The sequence below is a fragment of the Mauremys reevesii genome, linkage group 15, assembly GCF_016161935.1.
Source record: "Mauremys reevesii isolate NIE-2019 linkage group 15, ASM1616193v1, whole genome shotgun sequence".
Classification (NCBI taxonomy): Eukaryota; Metazoa; Chordata; order Testudines; family Geoemydidae; genus Mauremys; species Mauremys reevesii.
In genome coordinates, this window is record NC_052637.1 from 1,739,887 (window position 1) to 1,763,360 (window position 23,474).

Sequence of the window (23,474 nt, forward strand, 5' to 3'; positions counted from 1 at the left end):
CGCCCCCAGCAGCTCCCATTGGCTGGGGTTCCCGGCCAATGGGCTGTGAGCCCAGTTGCTGCTGGGGCTTCTGCAGGGAGCTGCCGCTGCGGTGAGAGCGCCGGGTGTAGCAACGCGGGGACCCCCAAAGCACAGGGCCTGGGGCCCAAACATTGGTGGAGCTGGGCCCAGCTTCAGGATTATTGGTGGGGCCTGGGCTCCACGGGCCCATAGAACTCGCCGCATATGCCCACCTCCCATTGCCCCGGCCCCCTCTGCCTCCTCCGGCCCTGGGCTTTGTCCACATGCTCAATCCCCCGGTCACAGGGCTTCAAGCTCAGGCCACGGGATCCGACTGCAGGGTGTTCGGCTCTCTGGCTCTGGCTCTTGGCCATGCAGTGGCAGGTGCAGGCAGGGGCGGCTCTACCTTTTTGGCCGCCCCAAGCAGTCATGCGTGGGAGGCGCCCCGGAGCCCCGGGAGCAGCGGACCTCCCGCGGGCATGACTGCAGAGGGACCGCTGGTCCCACGTGGCTCGGCTGGACCTACCGCGGCTGCGGACGGTTCGCGGGTCCGGCGGCTCCGCTTGAGCTGCCGCAGTCATGCCTGCGGGAGGTTCAGCCGAGCCGCGGGACGAGCGCCCCCTCCGCAGTTATGCCTGCGGCAGGTCCAGTCGTCCCGGGGCTCCGGTGGACCTCCCGCAGGCATGACTGCGGCAGGTCCGCCGGCCCAGCCTGCCGCCCCCCCCGGCTGCAGGGGACGGGCCGCTCCTCGGCTCACAGCGGCAGGATGAGCTGGGGCCCCAGCCTTTTACCGCCCCCTAGATTTTGCCGCCCTAGGCACCAGCTTGTTTTGCTGGTGCCTAGAGCCGCCCCTGGGTGCAGGCCCCTAGCTCACCTCCCCACCCCCATCAACTTTGGCCCCTGCTGCCACTCCCACTCCCCCCATTGCCCATGGGATCCACTGCCTCCTCCAGCTCCCTGTCTGTTCCCCTCACTGCCCTGGGGCTCCGCTACCTCCATACCCACCTCCCCATCCAGGGCTTAATTTGTCTCCGGGCTTGCCAGTGCTGGGTAAGTGCTGTGAAAAGTGATATTTGTCTGTTTGGTAATGTCACTTTTCACAGCAGACCGAGTAGCGAGCTGGCAGGCTGTGAAAAGCGACATTAACATACAAGTGTCACTTCTCACAGCAGCAGATTTACTAGCTCGCAAGGCTAAAAATAACCAACGCAACCAAAAAAGCAAAAGAAACTACAACAAAAAAGACAAGAATGTGCAGAGCCCCTTGTTTGCGTTTCTATTCTGCTTAGGGCCAGTGAAGAATAAAGACAACTGGACTTTATTTTTACTATTCAGTCTGCAAAAAAACCCCAAATCCTCCATAAATAAATGACACTGCTTTGGACATGGGTATGTGCACATTTGTTTATTTTTCCTAATATTATTTAAGTATTTTAGGAACAAGGGTCAGAGCGGCCACCGGCAAGAGTCGCCCCCGCTGGTGCGGGGCCCTTGCGCAATGGTTGGGGTTAAGAAAATTGGGGGAGATGAAAGAACGGAGTGTTGACCTGTGAGCGACTGGTTCTTGGAACACCAGGGTTGTGCAGAGTCGCAGTGAACACTGTTGTGTGGTGCTATCGAGCCGGCTTCATTTGCTACATGGAAAAATGGAGCAGGATATTACACACCATGAACTGGTTTGCTTCATTACTAATGTGTCGTGTAACCAGTGACTGGAGTCTTTGTATTCGCACATTTGTGTCTGAACGGGGTGGGGGCCCCAATGTTCTTTGTGCCCAGGCCCTCAATACATTTGAACCCGGCTCTGCCTGCTGTGACCCAGAGGCTGGCGCCCAGTCACTGGCAGGGAGACTCTGGGCAGCTGAGGGGAGCGAGGGGCAGCAAAGACACAGGTCTCATTGCCCAGTTGTTTGTGTTATACTCCCCCACCCCCCTCTTCTCTGCCTGCGGGGTGTGACAGCAGCACCCACATGGGTAACGCCACCTGCAGCAGGGAACCTTGGGCCGGGTTCCCCAGCACACCAGGCCCAGCAGCTCCAGGCGTTTGAACCTGGCAGAAAGGCTGATGTTCAAACAACTCAGTGGCTGAAAAATAAAACCAGAATAACAGACCTCCTGGATGTAGCTGCTTCTACACCACGTAGGCAGGAGCCCAGCCCCAGCTGTGCTGCCTGGGCAAAAGGGCCAGGGGTTAACCCCCCTCCCCTCCTAACCCTGTCCATGTGAGCCTACTGGGGTGGAGGGGCAGTCACTTTGACAGTGGGTTACACAGCTGTTTATTAGATGGCAGCAGGATATTGGGGCTCAGGAGTCGGGTTTTGCATCTGTCTTGCGGAGGAGAGACAGGAGTCACAGCCAGTAGCTGGGGGGCAGGACTCCCGGAGTCTAGTTCTGGTACTAGGTGGGGAGTGGGATTTAATGGATTATAGTGTCAGATTTCAAGGCCAGAAGGAACCACTGTGCTCAGCTAGTCTGCTCTCCTGCAGAGAGATCTGTTAGCCAGAGACCCTCAAGTTTTATTTAAGAACTCCGGGTGATGGAGAATCTGCCCTCCCCTCTGAGTCAGCTGTTCCTAGGGTTAAGTCCCCTCCCTGTTAACCATTGTCACCATATTTCCAATCTGACTTTGTCTCACTTCCGCCATTGGCAGCCATAGGTGTTAGCCTGGTAAGGCATAGGCATACGGGAAGGCAGAGATGCAATGAGCCTACACTTCCCAAGGCCTGGAAGATAATAGCTTAGCTAAATTAATTAGGGTGTAAGACCCAAAAGCCTTAGAGTCAGGGCCGACTCTAGCTTTTTTGACACCCCAAGCAAAAAACAAAAGGGCGAATGGAATGTGCCGCCCCAAGATTGGCTGGAATGTGCCACCCCTTAAAATGTGCCGCCCCAAGCAAGTGCTTCCTCTGCTGGTGCCTAGAGCCAGCCCTGTTTGGTACCTCGGTGCGGTGAGAGTCTGGTGTCTCCTCGGGATACACCGCCAGTGGTAACCCTAGGGAGGCCACACCTCTTTGCCACACAGCACTACAAATTTGTGTCAACCTAAATTATGTTAGCATACAGCCATTGCAGTTATTACATTGCTTGTGCGTGTGCACACTGCACTCCTTGAGCCAGTGGTGCGTGGCCTCACCAGGAGTGCTTGTATCAATGCAGAGTGCACCATGAGTAGCTATCCCACTGTGCAACTCACTGCCGTTCCAGCCCAGAGTGGTTAGAGAAGTTTTTGAAATGCCTCACGAGGCTGAAACGAGTCACACTGCGCAAATCCTGCAGGCTCAGGCGCCCCGTGCTCGCAATACTCAGGAGAGCAGTGCAGAGCTGTGCATGCTCCATGCTTCTGCCAGAGATAGCAGACAGTGAGAAGGGACGCGCAGGTTTTGGGGGATTTTGAAAAGAGCTGTGAAATATTATGGGATGCAGAACACTGCCTTATAGGAAGTTGAACACATGTTCCCAGTCACCCCTGTGCGTCCTCACTAGGAGCGCTTGTGTCAATTCAGAGTGCAGTGCATGTCTGGAGTGGCTCACGACCATGAGTGCCTAACTCAGAGCAGACTGCCAGTATCAGGGCAGACCCCCAAGTAACAACTGTGAACTCCTGGATCACTATATGAGCCTTACCATGGAGTCACACACAGTCCCCTTAGACTCTCCAGTCTATCCTGCCATCGAGACAAACTGGGCTTAGTGATAAATGGTCACTAACACCAAAAATGACACCACATTGAGGTTGCTTCCAGTCCCAAGAGACCAGTCACCTATCCCAGATCACTCGATACTTTCGATCCTGCATCAAAGTGATGCCTGTAGCCAATCCTGTAAGAAACAAGCTAAAGGTTTATTAATTAGGGAAAAGGACCAAGAGCGTCATTTACAGGTCAAAGCAAGCGAACATGTACAACCAATGAGTTACCATCTGACTCCTGAGAGTGACAGAATTGTCCTGATCTGTCTATTCAAAGCATCTTTCAGGGCACCCCAGGAGGCAGCCCCTGGAGATCTCTGGCTTCAGTTTCAAGTCTCTGGCCCTTCAGAGTTCAAACAGCCACAAAGGTGCCGTTTCTTCTTGTCGGGGATTTTTATTCCCTTTCCCCACAGTTCAAGGTGATGGGAGGAGTCCATGTGCACATCCCTCCTCTGGAGGTGGGGAGAGCAATCAAAAAAGTCTTTTGTCTTCTGAAGTCCCACAAGGGTTTGTCTGGTATCTATGGGCCTTCTTGTGTTGGCCAGAAGATGACAGCTCCTGCGGCAAACTAGTATTTCACACCTGGTGATGTTTCTCTCCTCTCTTTGAGGGCTTCCAGTTTCAGAGCAAACACTGAAACTTACCTTATGAATTGGGATACAGATATTACCAGTAAGATTGATGCAGCAGCAACAAACAAGCATTTCACAGAGTCTAAACAGTGAACACATTCTGATAAGACGAATCCTTATTTTGGGCAAAACTAACCTGGTCTGGTCTCCAGCTCTGAGGCCATTTGCTCTTAGCTAATGCCTGCAGCCTGGACAAGAGCTGGCTCTTGGCTTGTCAGCCTCACACTTGGTGCCTAGGAAATCACGTAGGAGTCCTGCGCTTAGGATAGAAGAATCCCATGCACTGCTACAGGCTGGGGACTGACTGGCTAAGCAGCAGTTCTGCAGAAAAGGACCTAGGGGTTACAGTGGACGAGAAGCTGGATATGAGTCAGCAGTGTGCCCTTGTTGCTTGGCTAGCTCCCAGTCCCAAAAGAAAGGGGAAGGGTCGATGGGAAATCAGGACCCTGAGACTGACAGTCCCCAGGGGCAATGGGGAGAGGCCAGTGCTCCAGGTCAGCCTGATTGACAAGGCAGGGCAGGCTAATGAGGGTGTCAGGAGGCCAGGGGGGTCCTTTCCATGTGAGCTGAAATTGCCTGGAACAGAGTGGGGCTGAGCTAAGGAGAAAACAGGAGCCTGAGCTGATCTGGGGTGCAGAGCTGCACCAGCCAGAGCCGCACCAGCCAGAGCCAGAGAGAACCAGAGAAGCAACCCAGGGAGCAGATCCATGCTGGGAGCAGGGCCACAGAAGCAGTCCAAGGAGCAGGCCTGTGCTGGGAGTAGAGCTGCAGCAACCAGAGCCAGAGGGGCCAGAAAAGCAGCCCAGGGAGCTGGAGGCAGAGCAGCATCAGTGCTGGTGCTGGAGCTGGAGCTGGAGCTGGAGCTGGAGTTGGAGCAGTGAGCACTGTGAGGAGCGAGGGGGAACCTGGGCAGCAGGCGCAGTGCAGGGAGATGCCCCCAGCCAAGAGGCCTTGCAGGGCAGACTTGGAGGGGGATCATAACCCTGATGGGGGGACTGACCCTGGGAAGAAGGATCCTGCCACCTAGAGCCAGAGGGCATGTGGCCACTGCCAGAGCAAGTGTCCAACCTACAGCATCCCTGCAGCACAGCCAGGGATTGGGCAGGAGACCTGGGAGGGTGAGGCACAGACTGTGAACTGCCCTCACATTCCCTAAATATGTAGCATTCTATTAGTTATATGCTGGTACCTGGCCAAAGGGGGCTTTTTTGCTTGCTTTATTATCCTCTTGTCCGTTTGTTGTGCTGTTAATATGTGTCAATTAATTACAGTTGAGGACCAACTTGTTCTATGTCTGTACAGGTCCTAGCGCAATGGCATCCTGGTCTGTGACTGGGACTATGAGGCAGTGCTGCAATACAAATAATCACATGCTGATCTACAGAAATACTTTTGTACCATGGCCATCCCCACTGGCTTAAGAGATTAGTCACTGAAAATGGAAGTATGTGAACTTAACATCTGTAGTTAAACTCAGTCCCCTTGTCTCCTGCACTGAGTGTTCTTTCTGCTCAATACACACTCAACGGTAGCATATCCACATAATAGGGTTATGAAGATGGGTCTATGGGAGGGTTTGACTTCCTCTACCATGGGCTGCTATTGCAGGAAGGAAGTTTGCTGGGAAGAGATGGGGTCCGTCTGACCAAGAAGGAGAAGAACATCTTCATGCGCTGACTCACCAACCTTATGAGAAGAGCTTAAAATTAAGTTCAGAGGGGGCAGGTGAAAAGAGCCACCAGGTAAAAAAAAAGTGACTTTAATAGAGGACTAGATATTTGGGGAGAAGTAGATGTGGAAAATTGCAGTAGAATTATAGGAGAAACAAGAGGGAAATCCATGGGGGCATCTGCTTAAAATCTTTGATGTCTATAGGTTGGATATTAGGAAAAACTTTTTCACTCAGAGAGTGGTGAAGCACTGGAATGGGTTACCTAGGGAGGTGGTGGAATCTCCTTCCTTAGAGGTTTTTAAGGTCAGGATTGACAAAGCCCTGGCTGCGATGATTTAGTTGGGAATTGGTCCTGCTTTGAGCAGGGGGTTGGACTAGATGACCTCCTGAGGTCCCTCCCAACCCTGATATTCTATGATTCTATGAGGAATAATAATAATGGGGAAAAAACAGTAAGAACTGGGAGTTTTAGTACATAAGTCATAACTGAGCTTAACTGGCATCACAGATACTTCATGGGCTAAATCTCATGACAGGAATATTGGTATAGAGGACTATAGCTTGGTCAGGAAGGACAAGCAGGAAAAAAAGAGAGGAAGTATTGCACTGTAGACTTGTTCTGAGGTCCAGAAGGAGGTGAGAAGCAGACCAGTTGAAAGTCGCTGAGTAAAGATAAAAGAGGGAAAAACAGCAGTGATGTCCTGGTAGGGGTCTATTACAGACCACCAAATCAGGAAGGGGAGGGAGATGAGGCATTTCTAGAACAAATAACAGAAATATTCAAAACACAAATCCTGATCATAATGGGGGACTTTCCCTACCCAGACATCTGTTGAAAAAGGAATATGGCAAAACACAAAATTATCCAGTAATTTCCTGGAACGTACTGGCGACAATGCTTCCTTTCAGAAAATGGAGGTAGTAATCAGAGGGACAACCATTTTAGACTTGATCCTGACCAACAGGGAGGAGCTGGTTGTGAATGTGAAGGTGGAAGGTGATTTGGGTGAAAGTGATTACAAATGATAGATTTCATGATTCTAAGAAAAGGAAGGAGTGAGAATGACAGAAGAAGGACTACAAAAAGCAGACTTCAATATACTCAGAGAATTGGTAGGTAGCCACCCATAAGGAAAATATCTAAGGCATAAAGGAGTTCAGGAAAGCTGGCAGTTTCTCATGGAGACAATATTAAAGGCACAGCTGCCAATACAAAGGAAAGAGAGGAAGAATAGTAAGTTTTTTAATGACCTGAAAATCAAAAAGAAATCCTACAAAATGTGAAACATGGACGAATTACTAAGGAGGAGTACAAAAGAAGAGCATATACATGTAAGGATAAAATCAGAAAGGGTAAGGCACAAAGTCAGTTATACATAGCAAGAGGCAAATGTAATTGGAATTCTTTTTCCATATGTTTTACTGCAAAGAGTGTCATCACTCTGAATGATTTAAAGGCAACATAACTTCCAAAATCAAGAGTTGGCTCTACATATGGCCCTACATATGACACCACACTGTATCAAACACAATAAAAATTAATGTCGTTGATTTGTTTGGCAGGACATGGAAATTGAGTATAAATTTCAATTCATTGTAAAAGAATATAAAAATCAATATTTGTAATACAGTTCAATAAGGTTTCATCAGGCTTTTTGATCAACCAACTTAAAAAGCAAAGGAAACCAACCAACCACACTCAAGGGTCACTGTGCATTCTCCAAGGCAGTTTCTTCTCTTTCTTTGTTTGGTGCTTTTATTTTATATAAATTCAACCAGGAGCAGATTTTCAGGTAAAACCAATACTGGAAAGTGTGGTAAACTGAGAGAGGGACCAAACCAAAATTCAAAATGATGTTGAGAGAATGAGAAATTCTACACTGGAGCAAATGTAGCCACCTATTGAACTGCTTACATGTATGGGCCCAGATATTGAAATGTATTTAGGTTCCTAAAAGCTACTGATTTCAGTGCGAGTTAGGAGCCTAAATACCTTTGAGGAGCTTGTCCATGTAATTACAGCACATACCTGGTCAGCAGCTGATTGTGTGGTATGCTACAGTCACATCGATGTCATAATAGTGCATGCATAATCTGAATTGGCTATCCTGGCCGTGACAGACTGAGAGGCCAGCTGCCTACCAGGACAGGAGCTCTTTGGAGAAAGGACTGGAGGAAGTGGTGAGAAAAGACTAAAACATGAATAATCTTGTGAGTGAACAGGAGGTAACAGAGAGAGGTAAGGGTCAGCACTGTATTTCCTAGATCCAGTCTATATTCACACACACATTCAGAAAGCCTAGGCATACAGATAGATTAGTTGTAATCTTCTCCATTTGTATGACCAGAACCTCAGCTGCTGTAAATCAGTGTCGCTCTGTTGACTTCCTTGTAGCTGTGTTGATTTACACCAGTTGAGGACTTGGCCTACAGCCTCTGGACCTGGAAACTTTCCTGAGAATCTGAGTTTCTATTGAATGTTATGGGGGAGGTCTGACTAAGCAAAACTCTTAAAGCACATGCTTAACTTTAGGTCTCTTTGTTGGCTTAGAGTTAAGCATGTGATTAGGATGCTGAATCAGGGTGTAGGTGCCTTAATATGGATTTAGGAGCTTAAGTTTAGGCACCCAGTTTTGAAAATTTGGGCCATAAATTATTATTCTGTATGCTATCAAACCTCATCAATTGATAGTAAAGAGGGAAAGGAAGATTATTTTACATGGGGATTTACTTGAAAGGAGCAAATTTTCTTCATTATGATTTCCCCCCAAACACACTGGGTCCTTCAGCACACAAACCTGGTCATCAGGAGGAAGGAAGAGGATTTACATGATTCCCAGGTCATCTCCTCACAGTGTTTGGGCACCTGCAGAATCTTTACTGGATAGTGAATTAAAGAGGCCAGCACCAATTCTACTATTAATGGTACCCAGCCGAATCCTTTTATTTAATTTCAGGTGTTTATAATGAGGTTGTTTCCCTCCTGGCACATATGGCTGACCAAGATAAGGACAGAATTGCCCTCAGGATTGCCTCTATAGCTAAGACCAACCTGGCTAGTGTTGTGAGAGATCTGCTGGAGAAACTGCAACAGGCTGAGGTAGGGTAATTTCATGAAATTAAATCTGCTTTCCATGTGTCCACACCAAATTCTGCCTGACTTCCTGGGGGAATGCATGTGGGTAATTCAGTATAGAACTTGGCCTGGTGCACCAGTAGCATAATCAGTATTGTGGAAGTAGGAAAAAAATTAACAAGGATTTGAAGGGGATCTTAATGCATGTCAGTCAGTTAGCAAGATTCAGGCTAGTAGTTAGCAAGAGTTAGGCCACACTGTAACCCTAATGACTTAAGACTTGTAAAAGTAAGAATGCTGTAAGGTGAAAGGGAAAAAAACTATGTAAAAAGTTATTACGACCTTGCAACTAATAACCAAATATGTAGACTGGCGTTTCCTAGAAGTAAAAAAAATAAGATAGCAGGATAGCTTATGTGTAAACAAAATGCAGTTGTTGCTCATTATTGTCTGTATTATTGCTTGTTATTGTCTGTAACAAAAGTATAAATGCTTGCTGTAATTGTTTACCTGTTGAGAGACCTGTCCAGGACTGGGGCAACCCTGTGTCCTAGGACACTCCCTCCCTCTATTGTAATTACTAAAAAAAAAAAAATAAAGTATTTAATTTTGCTGCACCCAAAAAAAAAAGCGAGAACTAAGTTTTTCTCCGACAGTATTCACCCTTCTATCCTCATCATGCAAAATGCTGTTATTACAGATCAGGCTGATGTCGAAGAAAAACTTGTTCTCGCTTTTTTGTTTGGGTGCAGCAAAATTAAATACTTTATTATTTAAGCAGCAGACATTTTGGGATAATTCCTGATGGTTAATAGCCTGGGTCTTTCTCCAGGAAGGTCCCAGAGCATGTTAAGGTGGGGGGTGGAGAGAAATTAAGTGTCATTCTGTTTCCATTAATTCATAACTGCTTTGACATCCTAAAGACCCAACTTTACTGGTATAACTAGAGTGTATTGTTGGAAACATCTACTTCTCTAGCAGGGCTGGCTCCAGGGCTTTTGCTGCCCCAAGCAGCAGAAAAGGAAAAAAAAAAAAAAAGCTGCGATCACAACCTGCAGCTCTACCACCACCGCTTCAGTCTTCAGCGGCAATTCGGCGGCTCGTCCTTCGCTCTGAGAAGGAGTGAGGGACCAGCCGCCAAATTGCCGCCGAAGACCCAGATGTGCCGCCCCTCACCATTGGCCGCCCCAAGCAGCTGCTTGCTGGGCTGGTGCCTGGAACCGGCCTGGCTCTCTAGACACCTGAATTGACCTCACTTTGGAAATTAGCAGTGGCTGTTGGTTTCCTGGTAGCATGACAGCTTCAAGTCCAGTCCCTGGCTGATTACAAAGAATAGGGCCAATATTGTCATCAGATCGCCGCTTGGTATCGGTAAGAGTGTGGCTCCTAGAATAGAGTTGCTGTCCTTGGGACTTAAAACTGAACTGGAAGCAGATCCATCATTTCATTTAAAGATCCCTAACTGAGTTATCAGTGCTGGAATCTAAGACCATAAGAATGGCCATAGTGGGTCAGATCAAAGGTCCATCTAGCCCAGTATCCTGTCTTCCGACAGTGGCCAGTGCCACATGCCCCAGAGGGAATGAACAGAGCAGGTAAATGTCAAATGATCATCCCTTCTTGCCCAGGCCCAGCTTCTGGCAAACAGAGGGTAGGGACACCCTTTGTGAAGGGGACCTAGGATGGCCATGAATATTCATTCTCATAATTGTATGTTCAGTTAGTAGGAATGTGGCTTTTCTTTCATCAACTTGCCTTCCAAACCCTGGATCTTTGGGAGCCACATGCTCATGAGTCCATATTTCCTGGGAAGTGGGAAAACAGGAACTGAGGTTGGCGCTCTGTGTCCTGTCCTTTGGAAGTCTAGTATTAATGGTTAGGCTGAGTAAGACTAGGTCACTTAACCCAGTTCTGTAACTGGAAACTCAATTAAACACGAGGAGCGTTAAAGGAGGACAGTGCTCCTAACTTTCTCCTCATAGGCAAGGAGAAAAGTTGGTCTTTACTTAAATAGGACACATTCAGTCTGAGCCACAAAAGTGTCCAGGGGTCACATGTAACTTGTATTTAAATTGCAGTGACACCAGTGAGCTGTGGAGGTCTCTGGGGGGAGACTCCTTGCTTGCCACTCAAGTCCTACAGGTCCTAATAGAAAAAATAAAGACTTCAACAAGCCAAGAAGGAAGCGTCACCTCAGAGACTGAACCTGACAGGCATTTGGCAGCTGCTGAACCTCTCTCAGTAAATTAGATGACAGACACGCCTTTCAGGCTTTCCTCTGCCCTGTGACAATCCTGCTGATGGAAAGCTAGAAGTGTGGTAGATATTGCTGTGTGGGCACTTCTCCTCTGATGTACTGTTTCCCTGAGTCCAGCTCTGCTGTCTGTGGAACAAATACCGCAGTTTTAGAGTACATGGCTGATTTACTTAACAACATCTGGCAATTAGAAAGTCTTTGAACAAGGTTTCTCACAGTGCTTTGTAAATATTCCTTAGGACTCACAACATGCCTTGGTAGGTCATACACATTTTTATAGATGTGGGAAACTGAGCCATGAGTTAAGGGAGTTGCTTGCAGTCATTCAAGTTACTGGCAGAAGTGAAAATTCAGTACAGCAGATATCAGAAGGAGAGAGAGGGTGTGATGGTGTTGGGAGGAGATCTCATTTTTTACCAGGCTCTCCTTTCAGGCAACATGTGCCATCTGAGGTGGTGTCAGCACTGCAGTCAAGCAAAGCTGTGCGGGAGCTGCTCCCAGAGTTGTTTTCTGTTCTCCTGCAGCAGGTCAGCCGAATCTTAGGACAAAAGATGCCTTTGCCAGTGATAAGCAGCTAGAAGCTATTCCAAAAAGACCGACAACATACTGAGGACAACCCTTGCCGGTAATTAGAAGGAAAGGAGAGAAACAAAGAATTCCAATAGAGTTGTGTGACACTCTCCAGGAGTTCCCAAGGTTATGAGGCACTTTACCATCGCCTGCCCTTAGAGTGAAGAAATCTTGTCTGTGTCTGCTGTGGGTTAGTTCCCTAAAATGACCAGGCTCTGGCAAAACAAGCACTGCCATCCAGGGCTCCTCAGACCCCAGTCTTTGTACAGGTTAGTGATAGGGACACACCAACCCCCGAGTCTTCTGACCGTTCCGTATAGCATCCCGACCTTTATCCACTGAACACCCACAGAATTACCAGGCCTGCTATTCCCAATGGAACAGTACACGCCAGGTTATTACTTATACTTTAGACTCTATACTTTATACTCTATAGTGCAAAACACACAGCACTTAGATATATTTATAGTGCAAACAAGAACCGAGATGATCAAAGAACAGAGATTCCAGTGATAGTGAGTAAGAATGCAAGCAAAAAATGGTTACATGTAAAATGAAATCATAACCTGCTCCTAGAGACTAAACTTCACCAACAGGTTAACCTCCTGTCTAAAGATGTTTCTCACCCAACATTCTCAACCAAGCCTGATAGCGACCCCGCTGTCCATCTCGCTGTCCATCTACTTCGTAAGTGAAAGATGCCAGGGTGTCATCTTTGTCCCCCAAATATACTAGAGCAAACCTTTGAGGTGTACCCCAAAATTGGGACCCCACCCCCTGTCTACTTCCTGCTACTTTTCTTTCTTTGAAGTTCTCACAGTCCTTCTGAACTGAATGTGAACCCTACATGTTTAATTCACATGTAAACAAACAGATGGAAAAACATTTCTTGCCTTAAAGAAAACCATTTTTTCACCTTTCCTGGTGACTCGTCCCTAGACACAGATCATAAGAATGTAATTTTCAATGCATATACATGGCTCTTTACACAGCATCTGTAGATGTTTCACAATGATATTGGTGACATGAGCTTTTATTTGAGACTCATATGGCAATCTTCTAGTGAACTAGAATGTACATACCAGCCCCCTCGGCACCCACTCTGTACCCCTCACCAGTTAACACTAAGAGATTCCTGAGTCAGTGGACTTCAGCTCTGGTAGCCCATTAATGTACATTTCCCACCAATCTCGCAACAGTTTCTATTATTGTTGTTTCTTTACTCCGTGCCAACAAGGTGCTCAAATTACAGACTTCCTGGTTTTATAATGTCTCTGACTTTTCCTAGGAAACTAGGATCTAAACTCTGTTCACAGATGGGCAGCGAGTATAAAATAAACATAAGGAAGTATGACTTCACACAACACATGGTCAACCTGTGGAACTCATTGCCAAGGGATGGTGTGAAGGCCAAAAGTATAACTGGGTTAAAAAAAATTAGATAAGTTCATGGAGGACAGGTCCATCAGTGGCTATTAGGCAAGATGATCAGGGATGCAACCCCAAGCTCTGGGTGTCCCTAGGCCTCTGACCACCAGAAGCTGAGACTGGACAACAGAGATTGGATCACTTCATGATTGCCCTGTTCTGTTCATTTCTTCTGAAGAAGCTGGCATTGACCACTGTTGGAAGACTGTATACTGGACTAGATGGACTGACCCAGTAAGGCTGATCTTATGCAGTGGCCACAGTGAGTCAGGTTTTCAAGCATGGGTGCCCAAGTTTTGTCCATAAAACTTGAGTTTGTTCCCATGGATGGGTACCTAGCTATGTGAATTCTTACACTGCAGACATAAGTGTATATTCTGCTCATGCTGTTGGCCCATGCGCAGGCCAGTTTTAGGTACCTATATGTGACTGGGTGGTTTGCTGTGCCCCAGCTTCTTCCATGAACACAGACTGCTCTGAGTCCCTCCAAAGTGTTCTAGGGATGCCTGCTCCTGCGATCCTGGTGGTAAGGGCTCTGATGACTGTTTGACCCCAATGGATGATCTTAAGTCACCTTTACTCTTGACTTTTGTTTTCTTTCTCCTCCCTTGTCTCTCAGGGGACTTCTCCATCCTCGCCTCCTCTGTGGCTTGTACTTTTGTGTCTAGGTTCCTCCAGCCCCTTTACATATATTTCCTCTTTACCTGGCCCTGCAGGTTTTACTTCCACCCTCCTGGGCCTCCACACATGCCTTGGTGTCCCTGTTAGAAAGGGATCCCAGTCCATGCCCAGGAGAAGGCAGTGAGGCAATCCATCCACTACCCCTACATGTTTCTGCCTAAACTTCCCCTTGATTTCCAGAGTCACCTCTGCCATTGGGCAGAATGTATTGTCCCCATGTACATATTCAGTTTTGATCCTACCTCTGGGAAGTATCCAGTGGGGTTTCACTAACTCCTGCCGGATCAGCAAACAGGATAAAGCTGTGTCCATTAGTCCCTTTGGTGGCTCCTCCCTACCCATACTGGTATGGTAGCTACTTTCCTTTTTCTTCCCTGCCTGGGAGTCTTGTCCCAGCCACAAAACTGTGCAAACCCACAGCCCATTTTAGGACAGTCTCTTTTTAGCTGTCCTTCACATCCATGTCGGAAGCACACTATAGGCCCAGCTCCCACTACAGTTCCTTGAGGCTCCTTCCTCTGCTTCTTGCTGCCCTTCCCAGCTGGAGGCACTCTGGTCCTTCTCAAATCTAGTCCCTTAAAACCACTGACTCACTCTGGGAATGTCTGCCTCTGCAAATTCCTCTGTATCTTTAACTGCAGGGTCCAGATTAACTGGCTGGTGCCACGTAACCTATGCTCAGGGAAACTCTGAAGAAACTTCCAGAATCATGCAGTCCATGATCTCCCCCACAGTTTGAGTATCTGACCTTACCAGTGAGTGGCCCAGTCTTTTCAATTTCTATGCAAATGCACAGAGGCCTAATCCCTCAATCCATCTTTCAACTCTCCATTTCTGGCAGTACTTTTCTGTGGACAGGCCCCACCTCGTCCAGCATGGCTGCCTTAATCATGTCCTAATCTCTTGCCCATTAATCACTAAGAGCCATATATGTGCTTCCCCACTTAAATAGGGTGTCAGTCGAAAGGCCCACATTGTTCTGTCCCTATGAGGTCTCACCACTGCTCCTTTAAGAGTAACCAAAACCAGATCAGGGTTGTTCGCAGGTCCCATTTTACAGACTCTGATCTCCTGTGCCTGGTTTCCATTTCCTGTCACAGGACTTGCCAGACTTTGAAGGAGTTGTTGCCAGACCTGGGCTTGCTCCCGTATAAATTCCTGAAGGCTCTTTTGCTGTTAAACCTACCAGGCAAGCAAAGGCTGTTTTTCTGCCTGGTGGGATTGTTGGAAGGTCTGTGGGGTCTTCTACACCAGCAGTTCTCAACCGGGTCGGATTTAGGGGGTCCACCATGCAGGGCTGGCAGTAGACTAGCTGGGGCTTAGGGCAGAAAGCTGAAGCTCTGAGCCCAGCTAGGCTGGAGCCCTGAGGCCCAGCACCTGCACTAAAGCCCCGAGCCCCTGCACCCTGTGGAGTTAAAATCTAGAGCCAGGAGCCCCAAACTCTGATGCCTGGCAGGGCAGAGGCCTGGGAGTGGGCCATGGAGTATTTATAGCTTGTTGAGGTGAGAGGAGGCTCAGAAACAAAAAGGTTGAGAACCCCTGTTTTAGACTTCTTTGCTGCTTCACCACCCATTTCAGTGTTCCCTCCATCACCCAGACTGCCAAACTTCTACCCCAGCTTCGCCAGCAGGCTCTCCATTTGCATAGTGTGGTAAAGTTCCTCCTCTCCTCTAGTAGGTCCTGCACTTATTGGCGGATTTCTTCCCCTCAGTGGTTTTCCCCTTGGATGAAACCCATAGTCTGGATCAACTACTCCTATGTCTGATTAGGAGTAGTGGGGCTAGGGGGGAACCCGGGCCCGCCCTCTACTCCGGGTTCCAGCCCAGGGCCCTGTGAATTGCAGCAGTCTCTATAGTGCTACTTGTAACCGCTGCTTGACCGCTACAGCTCCCTGGGCTACTTCCCCATAGCCTCCTTCAAGCACCTTCTTTATCCTCACCACAGGATCCTCCTGGTGTCTGATGCTGCTTGATTGTATGGTGTTTTCCTCAATCCTCCAGTAGTACCCCCTCTCAGTTCTTAGTTCCTTGTGTCTCTTGCTCCCAGCTCCTCATGCACACTTCTTTCCTCTGGCTCCTCCTCCCTAGACTGGAGTGAGCTCCCCTTTTTATACTAGGTGCCTTGATTAGCCTGTCCTGATTGGCTGCAGGTGCTCCAATCAATGTAGTTCTCTCTGGTACCTTCTAGAAAGTTCTTAATTGACCCCAGGTGCCTTGATTAGCCTGGAGCAACTGCCATTTTGGTTCCCATGGTACTAGGGATTTGCTTAGCCTGGAGCTAACATACCTGCTCCTCAATACTTTCCTATAGCCATCCGGCCTTGCTCCATCACAATAGATAACAGGGAAATCCCTGATGAGCCCCCAGCTGTGACAGAGAGGGGTGTTGCACCCCCACATCTTCTACAAACACAGACCACGTTGAGACTTTCTTGCTTGTAAACACCAACGTATAGTCTATTTTATCCCCCTACCAATACATAGCACCTTTATCTTGTATCTCAACTTTCTAAACTCTTCTCCAAAATGGGGGGTAAGGTGTTTCCACTCGGAGAGTTCACTTTGTCAGGCTCTCCCAGCTTTTTGTCTTTCTGTTTCTCTTTGGGTGACCAGACAGCAATGTGAAAAATCAGGAGAGGGGGTTGGGAGTAATAGTCACCTGTATAAGATAAAGCCCCAAATATCGGGATATCTGGTCACCCAAGTTTCTTTTCTCTGTCTGTTCCCCTCAAAGGGCTCCTGCCCATGTCCTTTTATACAGTTTCCCTGTTAATGGAAAGATTGGTTCCATGACTCACTAGCCCCAATCTGACCTTGTAATCAGGTACACCTCTGTCCAATTAGGCTTTCTGTAAGGAACTGAATTAGTACTAATAGTGACCAGAGTGCTGACTCAAGTGCAAACCCTCACCACTCTGTCACATCATATCTGGAGATACGACCCCAAAATATCCACTAGTGATCACCACACTCTATGCCCCCAGTTTTGGGGTCCTGATCATGTATCTTTTTTATATCCTTGTACTCTGCTAGTGCCCATACTCCTTGCAGAAAGTGAAAAATGACTGCAAAATTTTGTCCCTAGCAAAACTAGTTATATGAGATGTATGAGACACAAACTTACCTCCTAGTATCAAGTCCTTCCAGGGACACTGGTGTCCAGGATATTGCCAATGGATGAACTGCCGATGAACAGCAGACCTGACAAGTAACCTGGGCTTCCTGACTCTGTTCAGGCTGCACCTTCCTACTGATTGCTGCAGTTCTGTGCCTCTCTTTCCCCAGGTTTTCTGTCCAAGCATTAGAATCTGTGCTTTTCAAAGTTGGGAATGAGAGACTGGTAAGAGTGCTTGGGAAGCAGAAAACATGGATTCTGCTTGAAAACCCCCAGACTCACCATGAGGGAGTGTGTCTGCCGGTGAGGTAAGAGATCTAGGAGGCATCATTTTATCTTTGGGAATCGGTAGCAAATAGAGTGGCTGAGAGGGAACCTCCAGTTTATAGCTTTGTGGGGGGTGCCCTGGGTGGAAACACACAGCTTCCACCCATAGATATCAGAGCTGTCTGCTCAGAGCAGCTGAGTTTTTGAAGTGTGCAATCGACCCCATAAGCGGTTTCTTTTGCCTTCCAGTGTTCTGCTAAGATCTGGACTAGTAACACCTGAGATCATCCAGAGCCTCCTCCCTTGGGTGAATTCCCCAATGGAAAACTTCCGAGTCACCAGCACAGCTTTCCTTGCCCAGGTAAGACACAGGGCTCTGAAGAGCAGTTTCACCATTAGACCATTGTCCGTTTGCCTTTCTTTCGGGAGTTGTACAGTTCAGTTCGTAGGAGTAACTGTCATTTTAGATAGTAGACTGGGTCCCCCTTTATATGGAAACCTGACCAGGAACTTCATTCGACCTTTCGGAGTCATTCTCTCGCTGATATTTGTATTGTTGTCATTGCCTATACTAGCTACACAACCACAGGTGCTGGCTGAGAGAGATACAGACAGAGTTTGAATTCCTGGACCTCTTCTGACAAGTCCTAGTGCTGATACTAAGCAACAGCTCCTGATTTTGGTTTCGCTCAGCAGATCTTCGGAATGAACCTAGTGTCCTAATACTATAAAACAAGCAACATACAAACACATTCACAACTATCGTAGGTTCTCATGACTGTAGTATCTGAGTACCTCAAAACTCATTTATGTATGTATGTATGTATCCCCACAACACTCCTGGGAGGTAGGGAAGCACTTTTATTCCTATTTTACAGGCAGGGAGCTGATGCAAAGAAGGGCTAAGTGATGTGCCCAAGGTCACCCAGGAAGTTTTTGAGGGAGCAGGAAATTGAACCTGGGTCTCCTAAGTCCTAGGCTAGTGCGATAACTGCTGGACCATCCTCCCTTTCTACAGCCCTCATCTAACATCTGCATTATATTTCCCACTTACGCTAAGTAACTATCTTAGGGGCTCATCTGGTTCTAAGGAAAACAATCGATCTGTGCCTGGCATGGGCTGTTACTGGGCTTTGAGGCTCCTTACAAGAGGCCCCATGGTCCTACTGCCCCCTGCCCCAGGAAAAGAGCCACAAATCTGGGTCTGTCTAGAGAGGCCTCATGAAAGCAGCCAATCAGAGCCCATCAAGCTCAGCTAAAAGTTGCTGCAGGGCCTTAACAGGTCAGTTCCTGCCAGAAACTGGAGGGGCAAGAAAGGATGCTGCTCTCTGGCCACAGAATGGCCAGAGTTTGATTCTGGCAGCATTTGCTTAAGTTGGATTTGCAGGAAGAGAGTCCTTAAGAACTTGAACCTTGAGGTGAGGGTGAAGCTAAAAGTGGCCGGTAGGAAGAGGCAACAATGAACTGAAATCAAGCAGTGCCTAGCTACTGTTTACAGGGTCCATGGTTTGGAACTCAGAGTTATGGGCAGGCCCTGGTTCCCCTACCACTTACAGTGGCATAAGCCCCAGGAAGGGGACAATGCTTACGGAGAGCTTGAACAAAGGGCAGAATTTCAAGGACCCAGAGTTGGGGCTGGAGACCCTAGTGAGGGCAATGGGACTGTTCTTGACTAGCCCAGAAGGGGTTCATTTGGACTTTGGGACTTAGCCAGAGGCCTGAGCCACAGAAGACTCCCTGAGGTCAGCTGGCAGGGTGCACCAGGGGTGAGAAAAGGACTGTGGTACCAGACCCAGCCACTAGGAGGCTCTCAGGAGGTGAGTGGATCCCTATTATAGTGCCCAAAAGGAAAGCTCCATGTTTAAGGCATTTCTCATTTGTGTGGAATGATAAAGTTACAGTGTGTTATGTGCCAAGTATCAGAGGGGTAGCCATATTAGTCTGTATCCACAAGACTGTGGCTGTAGGAGGACTCCTTGTTGTTTTTAGTGTATTCCATGTCGGCTCAAATTCTATTCCCAATCTTAATGATCATTTTGGGGCTAATGGACATGTTGATTTTATTTCAGCTAATGAGTGATCCCATGCTCAGGGAGAAGAAGTTGCTTAAATCTGTCTTACACCTCTTGGAAGAAAGATCACAGGATAGGAACAGCATTGTCCGTCAGATGGCTGTAAGAGGCCTGGGAAATATAGTTGATGGGGCGCCTGTGAAGGTATGAGAGATTACTGAATAGGATGCAACATAAGTAGAGAAACCAAGGGAAATAATTGTTCAGAGTTTACAGAGGCTGCACACAATGCACTAGGCCAAATTCTGCTCTCTCCCATACCCTCATAACCTTTTTGCAGTCAATATAGAGCAAGCTGGATCCTTTGGTAAACTGGGCATAAGTAAACAATGTGCACTTTAATGTAACCATATGTAAATGTATACATCTAGGAACAAAAAATGCAGGCCATTCTTACAGGACGGGAGACTCTATCTCAGGAAACAATGATGCTGAGAAAAAACTTGAGCCATGGCAGATAATCAGTTGAACATAAGCTCCCAATACCAAGTTGTGGCCAAAAGGGCTGAAATGATCATTGAAGGCATAAAGAGAGGAATCTTGAAGAGTAAAGAAGTTATTTTCCCTCTGAATACGGCACTCATGTGAGCGCTGCTGGAATGTTGTGTCCAGATCAGGTGTCCACAATTCAAGAAGGATGCTGATAAATTAGAGAGGATTCAGAGAAGAGTCACAAGAATTATCAAAGGATTGGAAAATATACCTTTAGTGATAGACTCAAGGAGCTCAATCTATTTAGCTTTACAAAGAGAAGGTTAAGGAGTGACTTGAGGACAGTCTATAACTACTCACATGGGGAACAAATTTGGATAATTGGTTCTTCACATTAGCAAACAATGGTATAACAAGATTCAATGGAGAAAAAGGAAGCTAGATTAATTCAGACTGGTAATAAGGCATACATTTTTAATAGTAATTTTAATTAACCATTGGAACAATTTACCAAAAGTTGTGGTGGATTTTCGGTCACTAGCAATTTTAAAATCAAGATTGGATGTTTTTCTAAAAGATATACTCTAGTTCAGAGACTATTTTGGAGAAGTTCTATGTTATGCAGGAGGTCAGACCGGATAATCACAATGATCCCTTTTGGCCTTGGAATCTAAGTAACTAGAAATCTAATAATAGGATTACACAGGTGTATTATGGCACCGAGTTTGGCTCATTGTAGCTAGCACCTGGTCTGAAATATAGCTATAGATCTCTGGAGGGAGAGAGGGTTGATGAAATTCCCACAGCTTCATAACTGCTAAAGAAAACTTCTAAGAAGTGTGATCAGTGATAAGTATTCTTTAATGTTGTATGTTTGTACAGGTGAAAAAGTACAAGAAGTTTCTTCTGGACATACTGATTGGGGCCTTACATGACATTTTCAGTTCTGAAGTCATTGGCGAGAGTATGAAAGCACTGGCCAAAGTCCTGAAGGAGCTGAAAGAAAAGGACATCGGTTCTTCCTTCAGAGACCTCACCCAACAGATCCGGACCTACTTGGACGATGTATGTGAACAGAACTCTCCAACCCCAGTTCAACCGATCTTGATTATACTCGATTTACGATGTGTGATGTGGACTCCCTGGGCATTGCTCATGTCAGAGTGCAGAGATTTTAGGCCCCAGGGAAGGGAGGCATTTTATGGAGGAGGAGAACATTAGGAGGATGGGGATGACATGTAGGAACGTTACATTTCCTAAGCGCTAAGGGGGTTGGAATGCCGCCCCTGGATTTAGAGCAGCTGAAATGGTTCCCACCCCCCCCACACACACTTCCGGTCAGGAGGTACATAGATTAAGCGCTGATAAGGTGTGTATTTCTGGAGTACATAGTGCAAAAGCACCAACCAGGAAAGGGGGCGAGATGTTGGCTTCAGTTTGTACATGCGTATAATAGCATGATTTATATAACCACTTATAATAAATAGACGTGGACAGCCCCGTTGGGGGCGGCTCCACGGAAACAGACTGACTGACTCGGCTCCGTCATTACTACAATGACATCCCTGCTCCCACAGTCTCACCCTTCTGTTCTTCTTGATTGCCACTGAGAACCTCAAAGAAAGTCTGAATACTAGATTAGGTAGCTAGATAACCATGAAAAGGGGGTTACAGAGTGCAGTAGAGAGCGTTAATTGATAAACTCAACATTAACAAGTCACCGGGACCAGATGGCATTCACCCAAGAGTTCTGAAAGAACTCAAATGTGAAGTTGCGGAACTATTAACTAAGGTTTGTAACCTGTCCTTTTAAATCGGCTTCGGTACCCAATGACTGGAAGTTAGCTAATGTAACGCCAATATTTTAAAAGGGCTCTAGGGGTGATCCCGGCAATTACAGACCGGTAAGTCCAACGTCGGTACCGGGCATATTAGTTGAAACAATAGTAAAGAATAAAATTGTCAGACACATAGAAAAACATAAACTCTTGAGCAATAGTCAACATGGTTTCTGTAAAGGGAAATCGTGTCTTACTAATCTATTAGAGTTCTTTGAAGGGGTCAACAAACATGTGGACAAGGGGGATCCGGTGGACATAGTGTACTTAGATTTCCAGAAAGCCTTTAACAAGGTCCCTCACCAAAGGCTCTTACGTAAATTAAGCTGTCATGGGATAAAAGGAAAGGTCCTTTCATGGATTGAGAACTGGTTAAAGGACAGGGAACAAAGGGTAGGAATTAATGGTAAATTCTCAGAATGGAGAGGGGTAACTAGTGGTGTTCCCCAAGGGTCAGTCCTAGGACCAATCCTATTCAATTTATTCATAAATGATCTGGAGAAAGGGGTAAACAGTGAGGTGGCAAAGTTTGCAGATGATACTAAACTACTCAAGATAGTTAAGACCAAAGCAGATTGTGAAGAACTTCAAAAAGATCTCACAAAACTAAGTGATTGGGCAACAAAATGGCAAATGAAATTTAATGTGGATAAAGGTAAAGTAATGCACATTGGAAAAAATAACCCCAACTATACATACAACATGATGGGGGCTGATTTAGCTACGAGTCAGGAAAAAGATCTTGGAGTTATCGTGGATAGTTCTCTGAAGATGTCCACGCAGTGTGCAGAGGCGGTCAAAAAAGCAAACAGGATGTTAGGAATCATTAAAAAGGGGAAAGAGAATAAGACTGAGAATATATTATTGCCCTTATATAAATCCATGGTACACCCACATCTCGAATACTGTGTACAGATGTGGTCTCCTCACCTCAAAAAAGATATTCTAGCACTAGAAAAGGTTCAGAAAAGGGCAACTAAAATGATTAGGGGTTTAGAGAGGGTCCCATATGAGGAAAGATTAAAGAGGCTAGGACTCTTCAGTTTGGAAAAGAGAAGACTAAGGGGGGACATGATAGAGGTATATAAAATCATGAGTGATGTTGAGAAAGTGGATAAGGAAAAGTTATTTACTTATTCCCATAATACAAGAACTAGGGGTCACCAAATGAAATTAATAGGCAGCAGGTTTAAAACAAATAAAAGGAAGTTCTTCTTCACACAGCACACAGTCAACTTGTGGAACTCCTTACCTGAGGAGGTTGTGAAGGCTAGGACTATAACAATGTTTAAAAGGGGACTGGATAAATACATGGTGGCTAAGTCCATAAATGGCTATTAGCCAGGATGGGTAAGAATGGTGTCCCTAGCCTCTGTTCGTCAGAGGATGGAGATGGATGGCAGGAGAGAGATCACTTGATCATTGCCTGTTAGGTTCACTCCCTCAGGGGCACCTGGCATTGGCCACTGTCGGTAGACGGATACTGGGCTAGATGGACCTTTGGTCTGACCCGGTACGGCCTTTCTTATGTTATGTTTTATGTTGGGCCTGCTCTATACTGTTTTTATGTGAGAGGGTTGGAATGATAATTCTGTTTTGCAGAGAATTTTGAGATTTCAAATTTTGGTTTTGTTCCTATTTGTGGGAACCCCTCTCCCCAAACTTCAGAACTCCTTGTGAAACAGAATTACTATTCTCAACCTAGCTCTATTGGAAGCCTTGGCCCAGGGCAGTCTGCTCTCAGACT

At 46.8% G+C, this 23,474-nt stretch overlaps 1 protein-coding gene and 1 long non-coding RNA gene across 6 annotated transcripts; one reads left to right on the forward strand and one right to left on the reverse strand.

The window, feature by feature from the left end:
* Positions 1-3,875: 3,875 nt before the first annotated feature.
* Positions 3,876-16,713, reverse strand: LOC120382948. Its single transcript, XR_005588289.1, has 3 exons — positions 16,663-16,713; positions 5,510-5,671; positions 3,876-4,332 (listed from the first exon to the last, which is right to left on the reverse strand). It is a non-coding gene; the product is annotated as an uncharacterized LOC120382948 (long non-coding RNA).
* Positions 8,111-21,417, forward strand: LOC120382921 (protein maestro-like). 5 transcript variants are annotated; one of them, XR_005588270.1, is made up of 8 exons: positions 8,111-8,231; positions 8,950-9,092; positions 11,147-11,309; positions 11,759-11,950; positions 17,289-17,426; positions 17,635-17,746; positions 19,455-19,601; positions 20,772-21,417. XR_005588270.1 is itself a non-coding variant. In XM_039500405.1 (6 exons), the coding sequence occupies exons 4-6, from the start codon at positions 17,705-17,707 to the stop codon at positions 21,108-21,110; spliced, it is 528 nt and encodes a 175-aa protein (XP_039356339.1). In that variant the 5' UTR covers positions 8,111-8,231; positions 8,950-9,092; positions 17,289-17,426; positions 17,635-17,704; the 3' UTR covers positions 21,111-21,417. The 5 variants fall into 5 exon arrangements, 2 of the variants coding, with proteins under 2 accessions (XP_039356339.1, XP_039356340.1); XR_005588271.1 differs by having other exon boundaries at positions 8,140-8,218; XR_005588272.1 differs by lacking the exon at positions 17,289-17,426.
* The last annotated feature ends 2,057 nt before the right edge of the window (positions 21,418-23,474 follow it).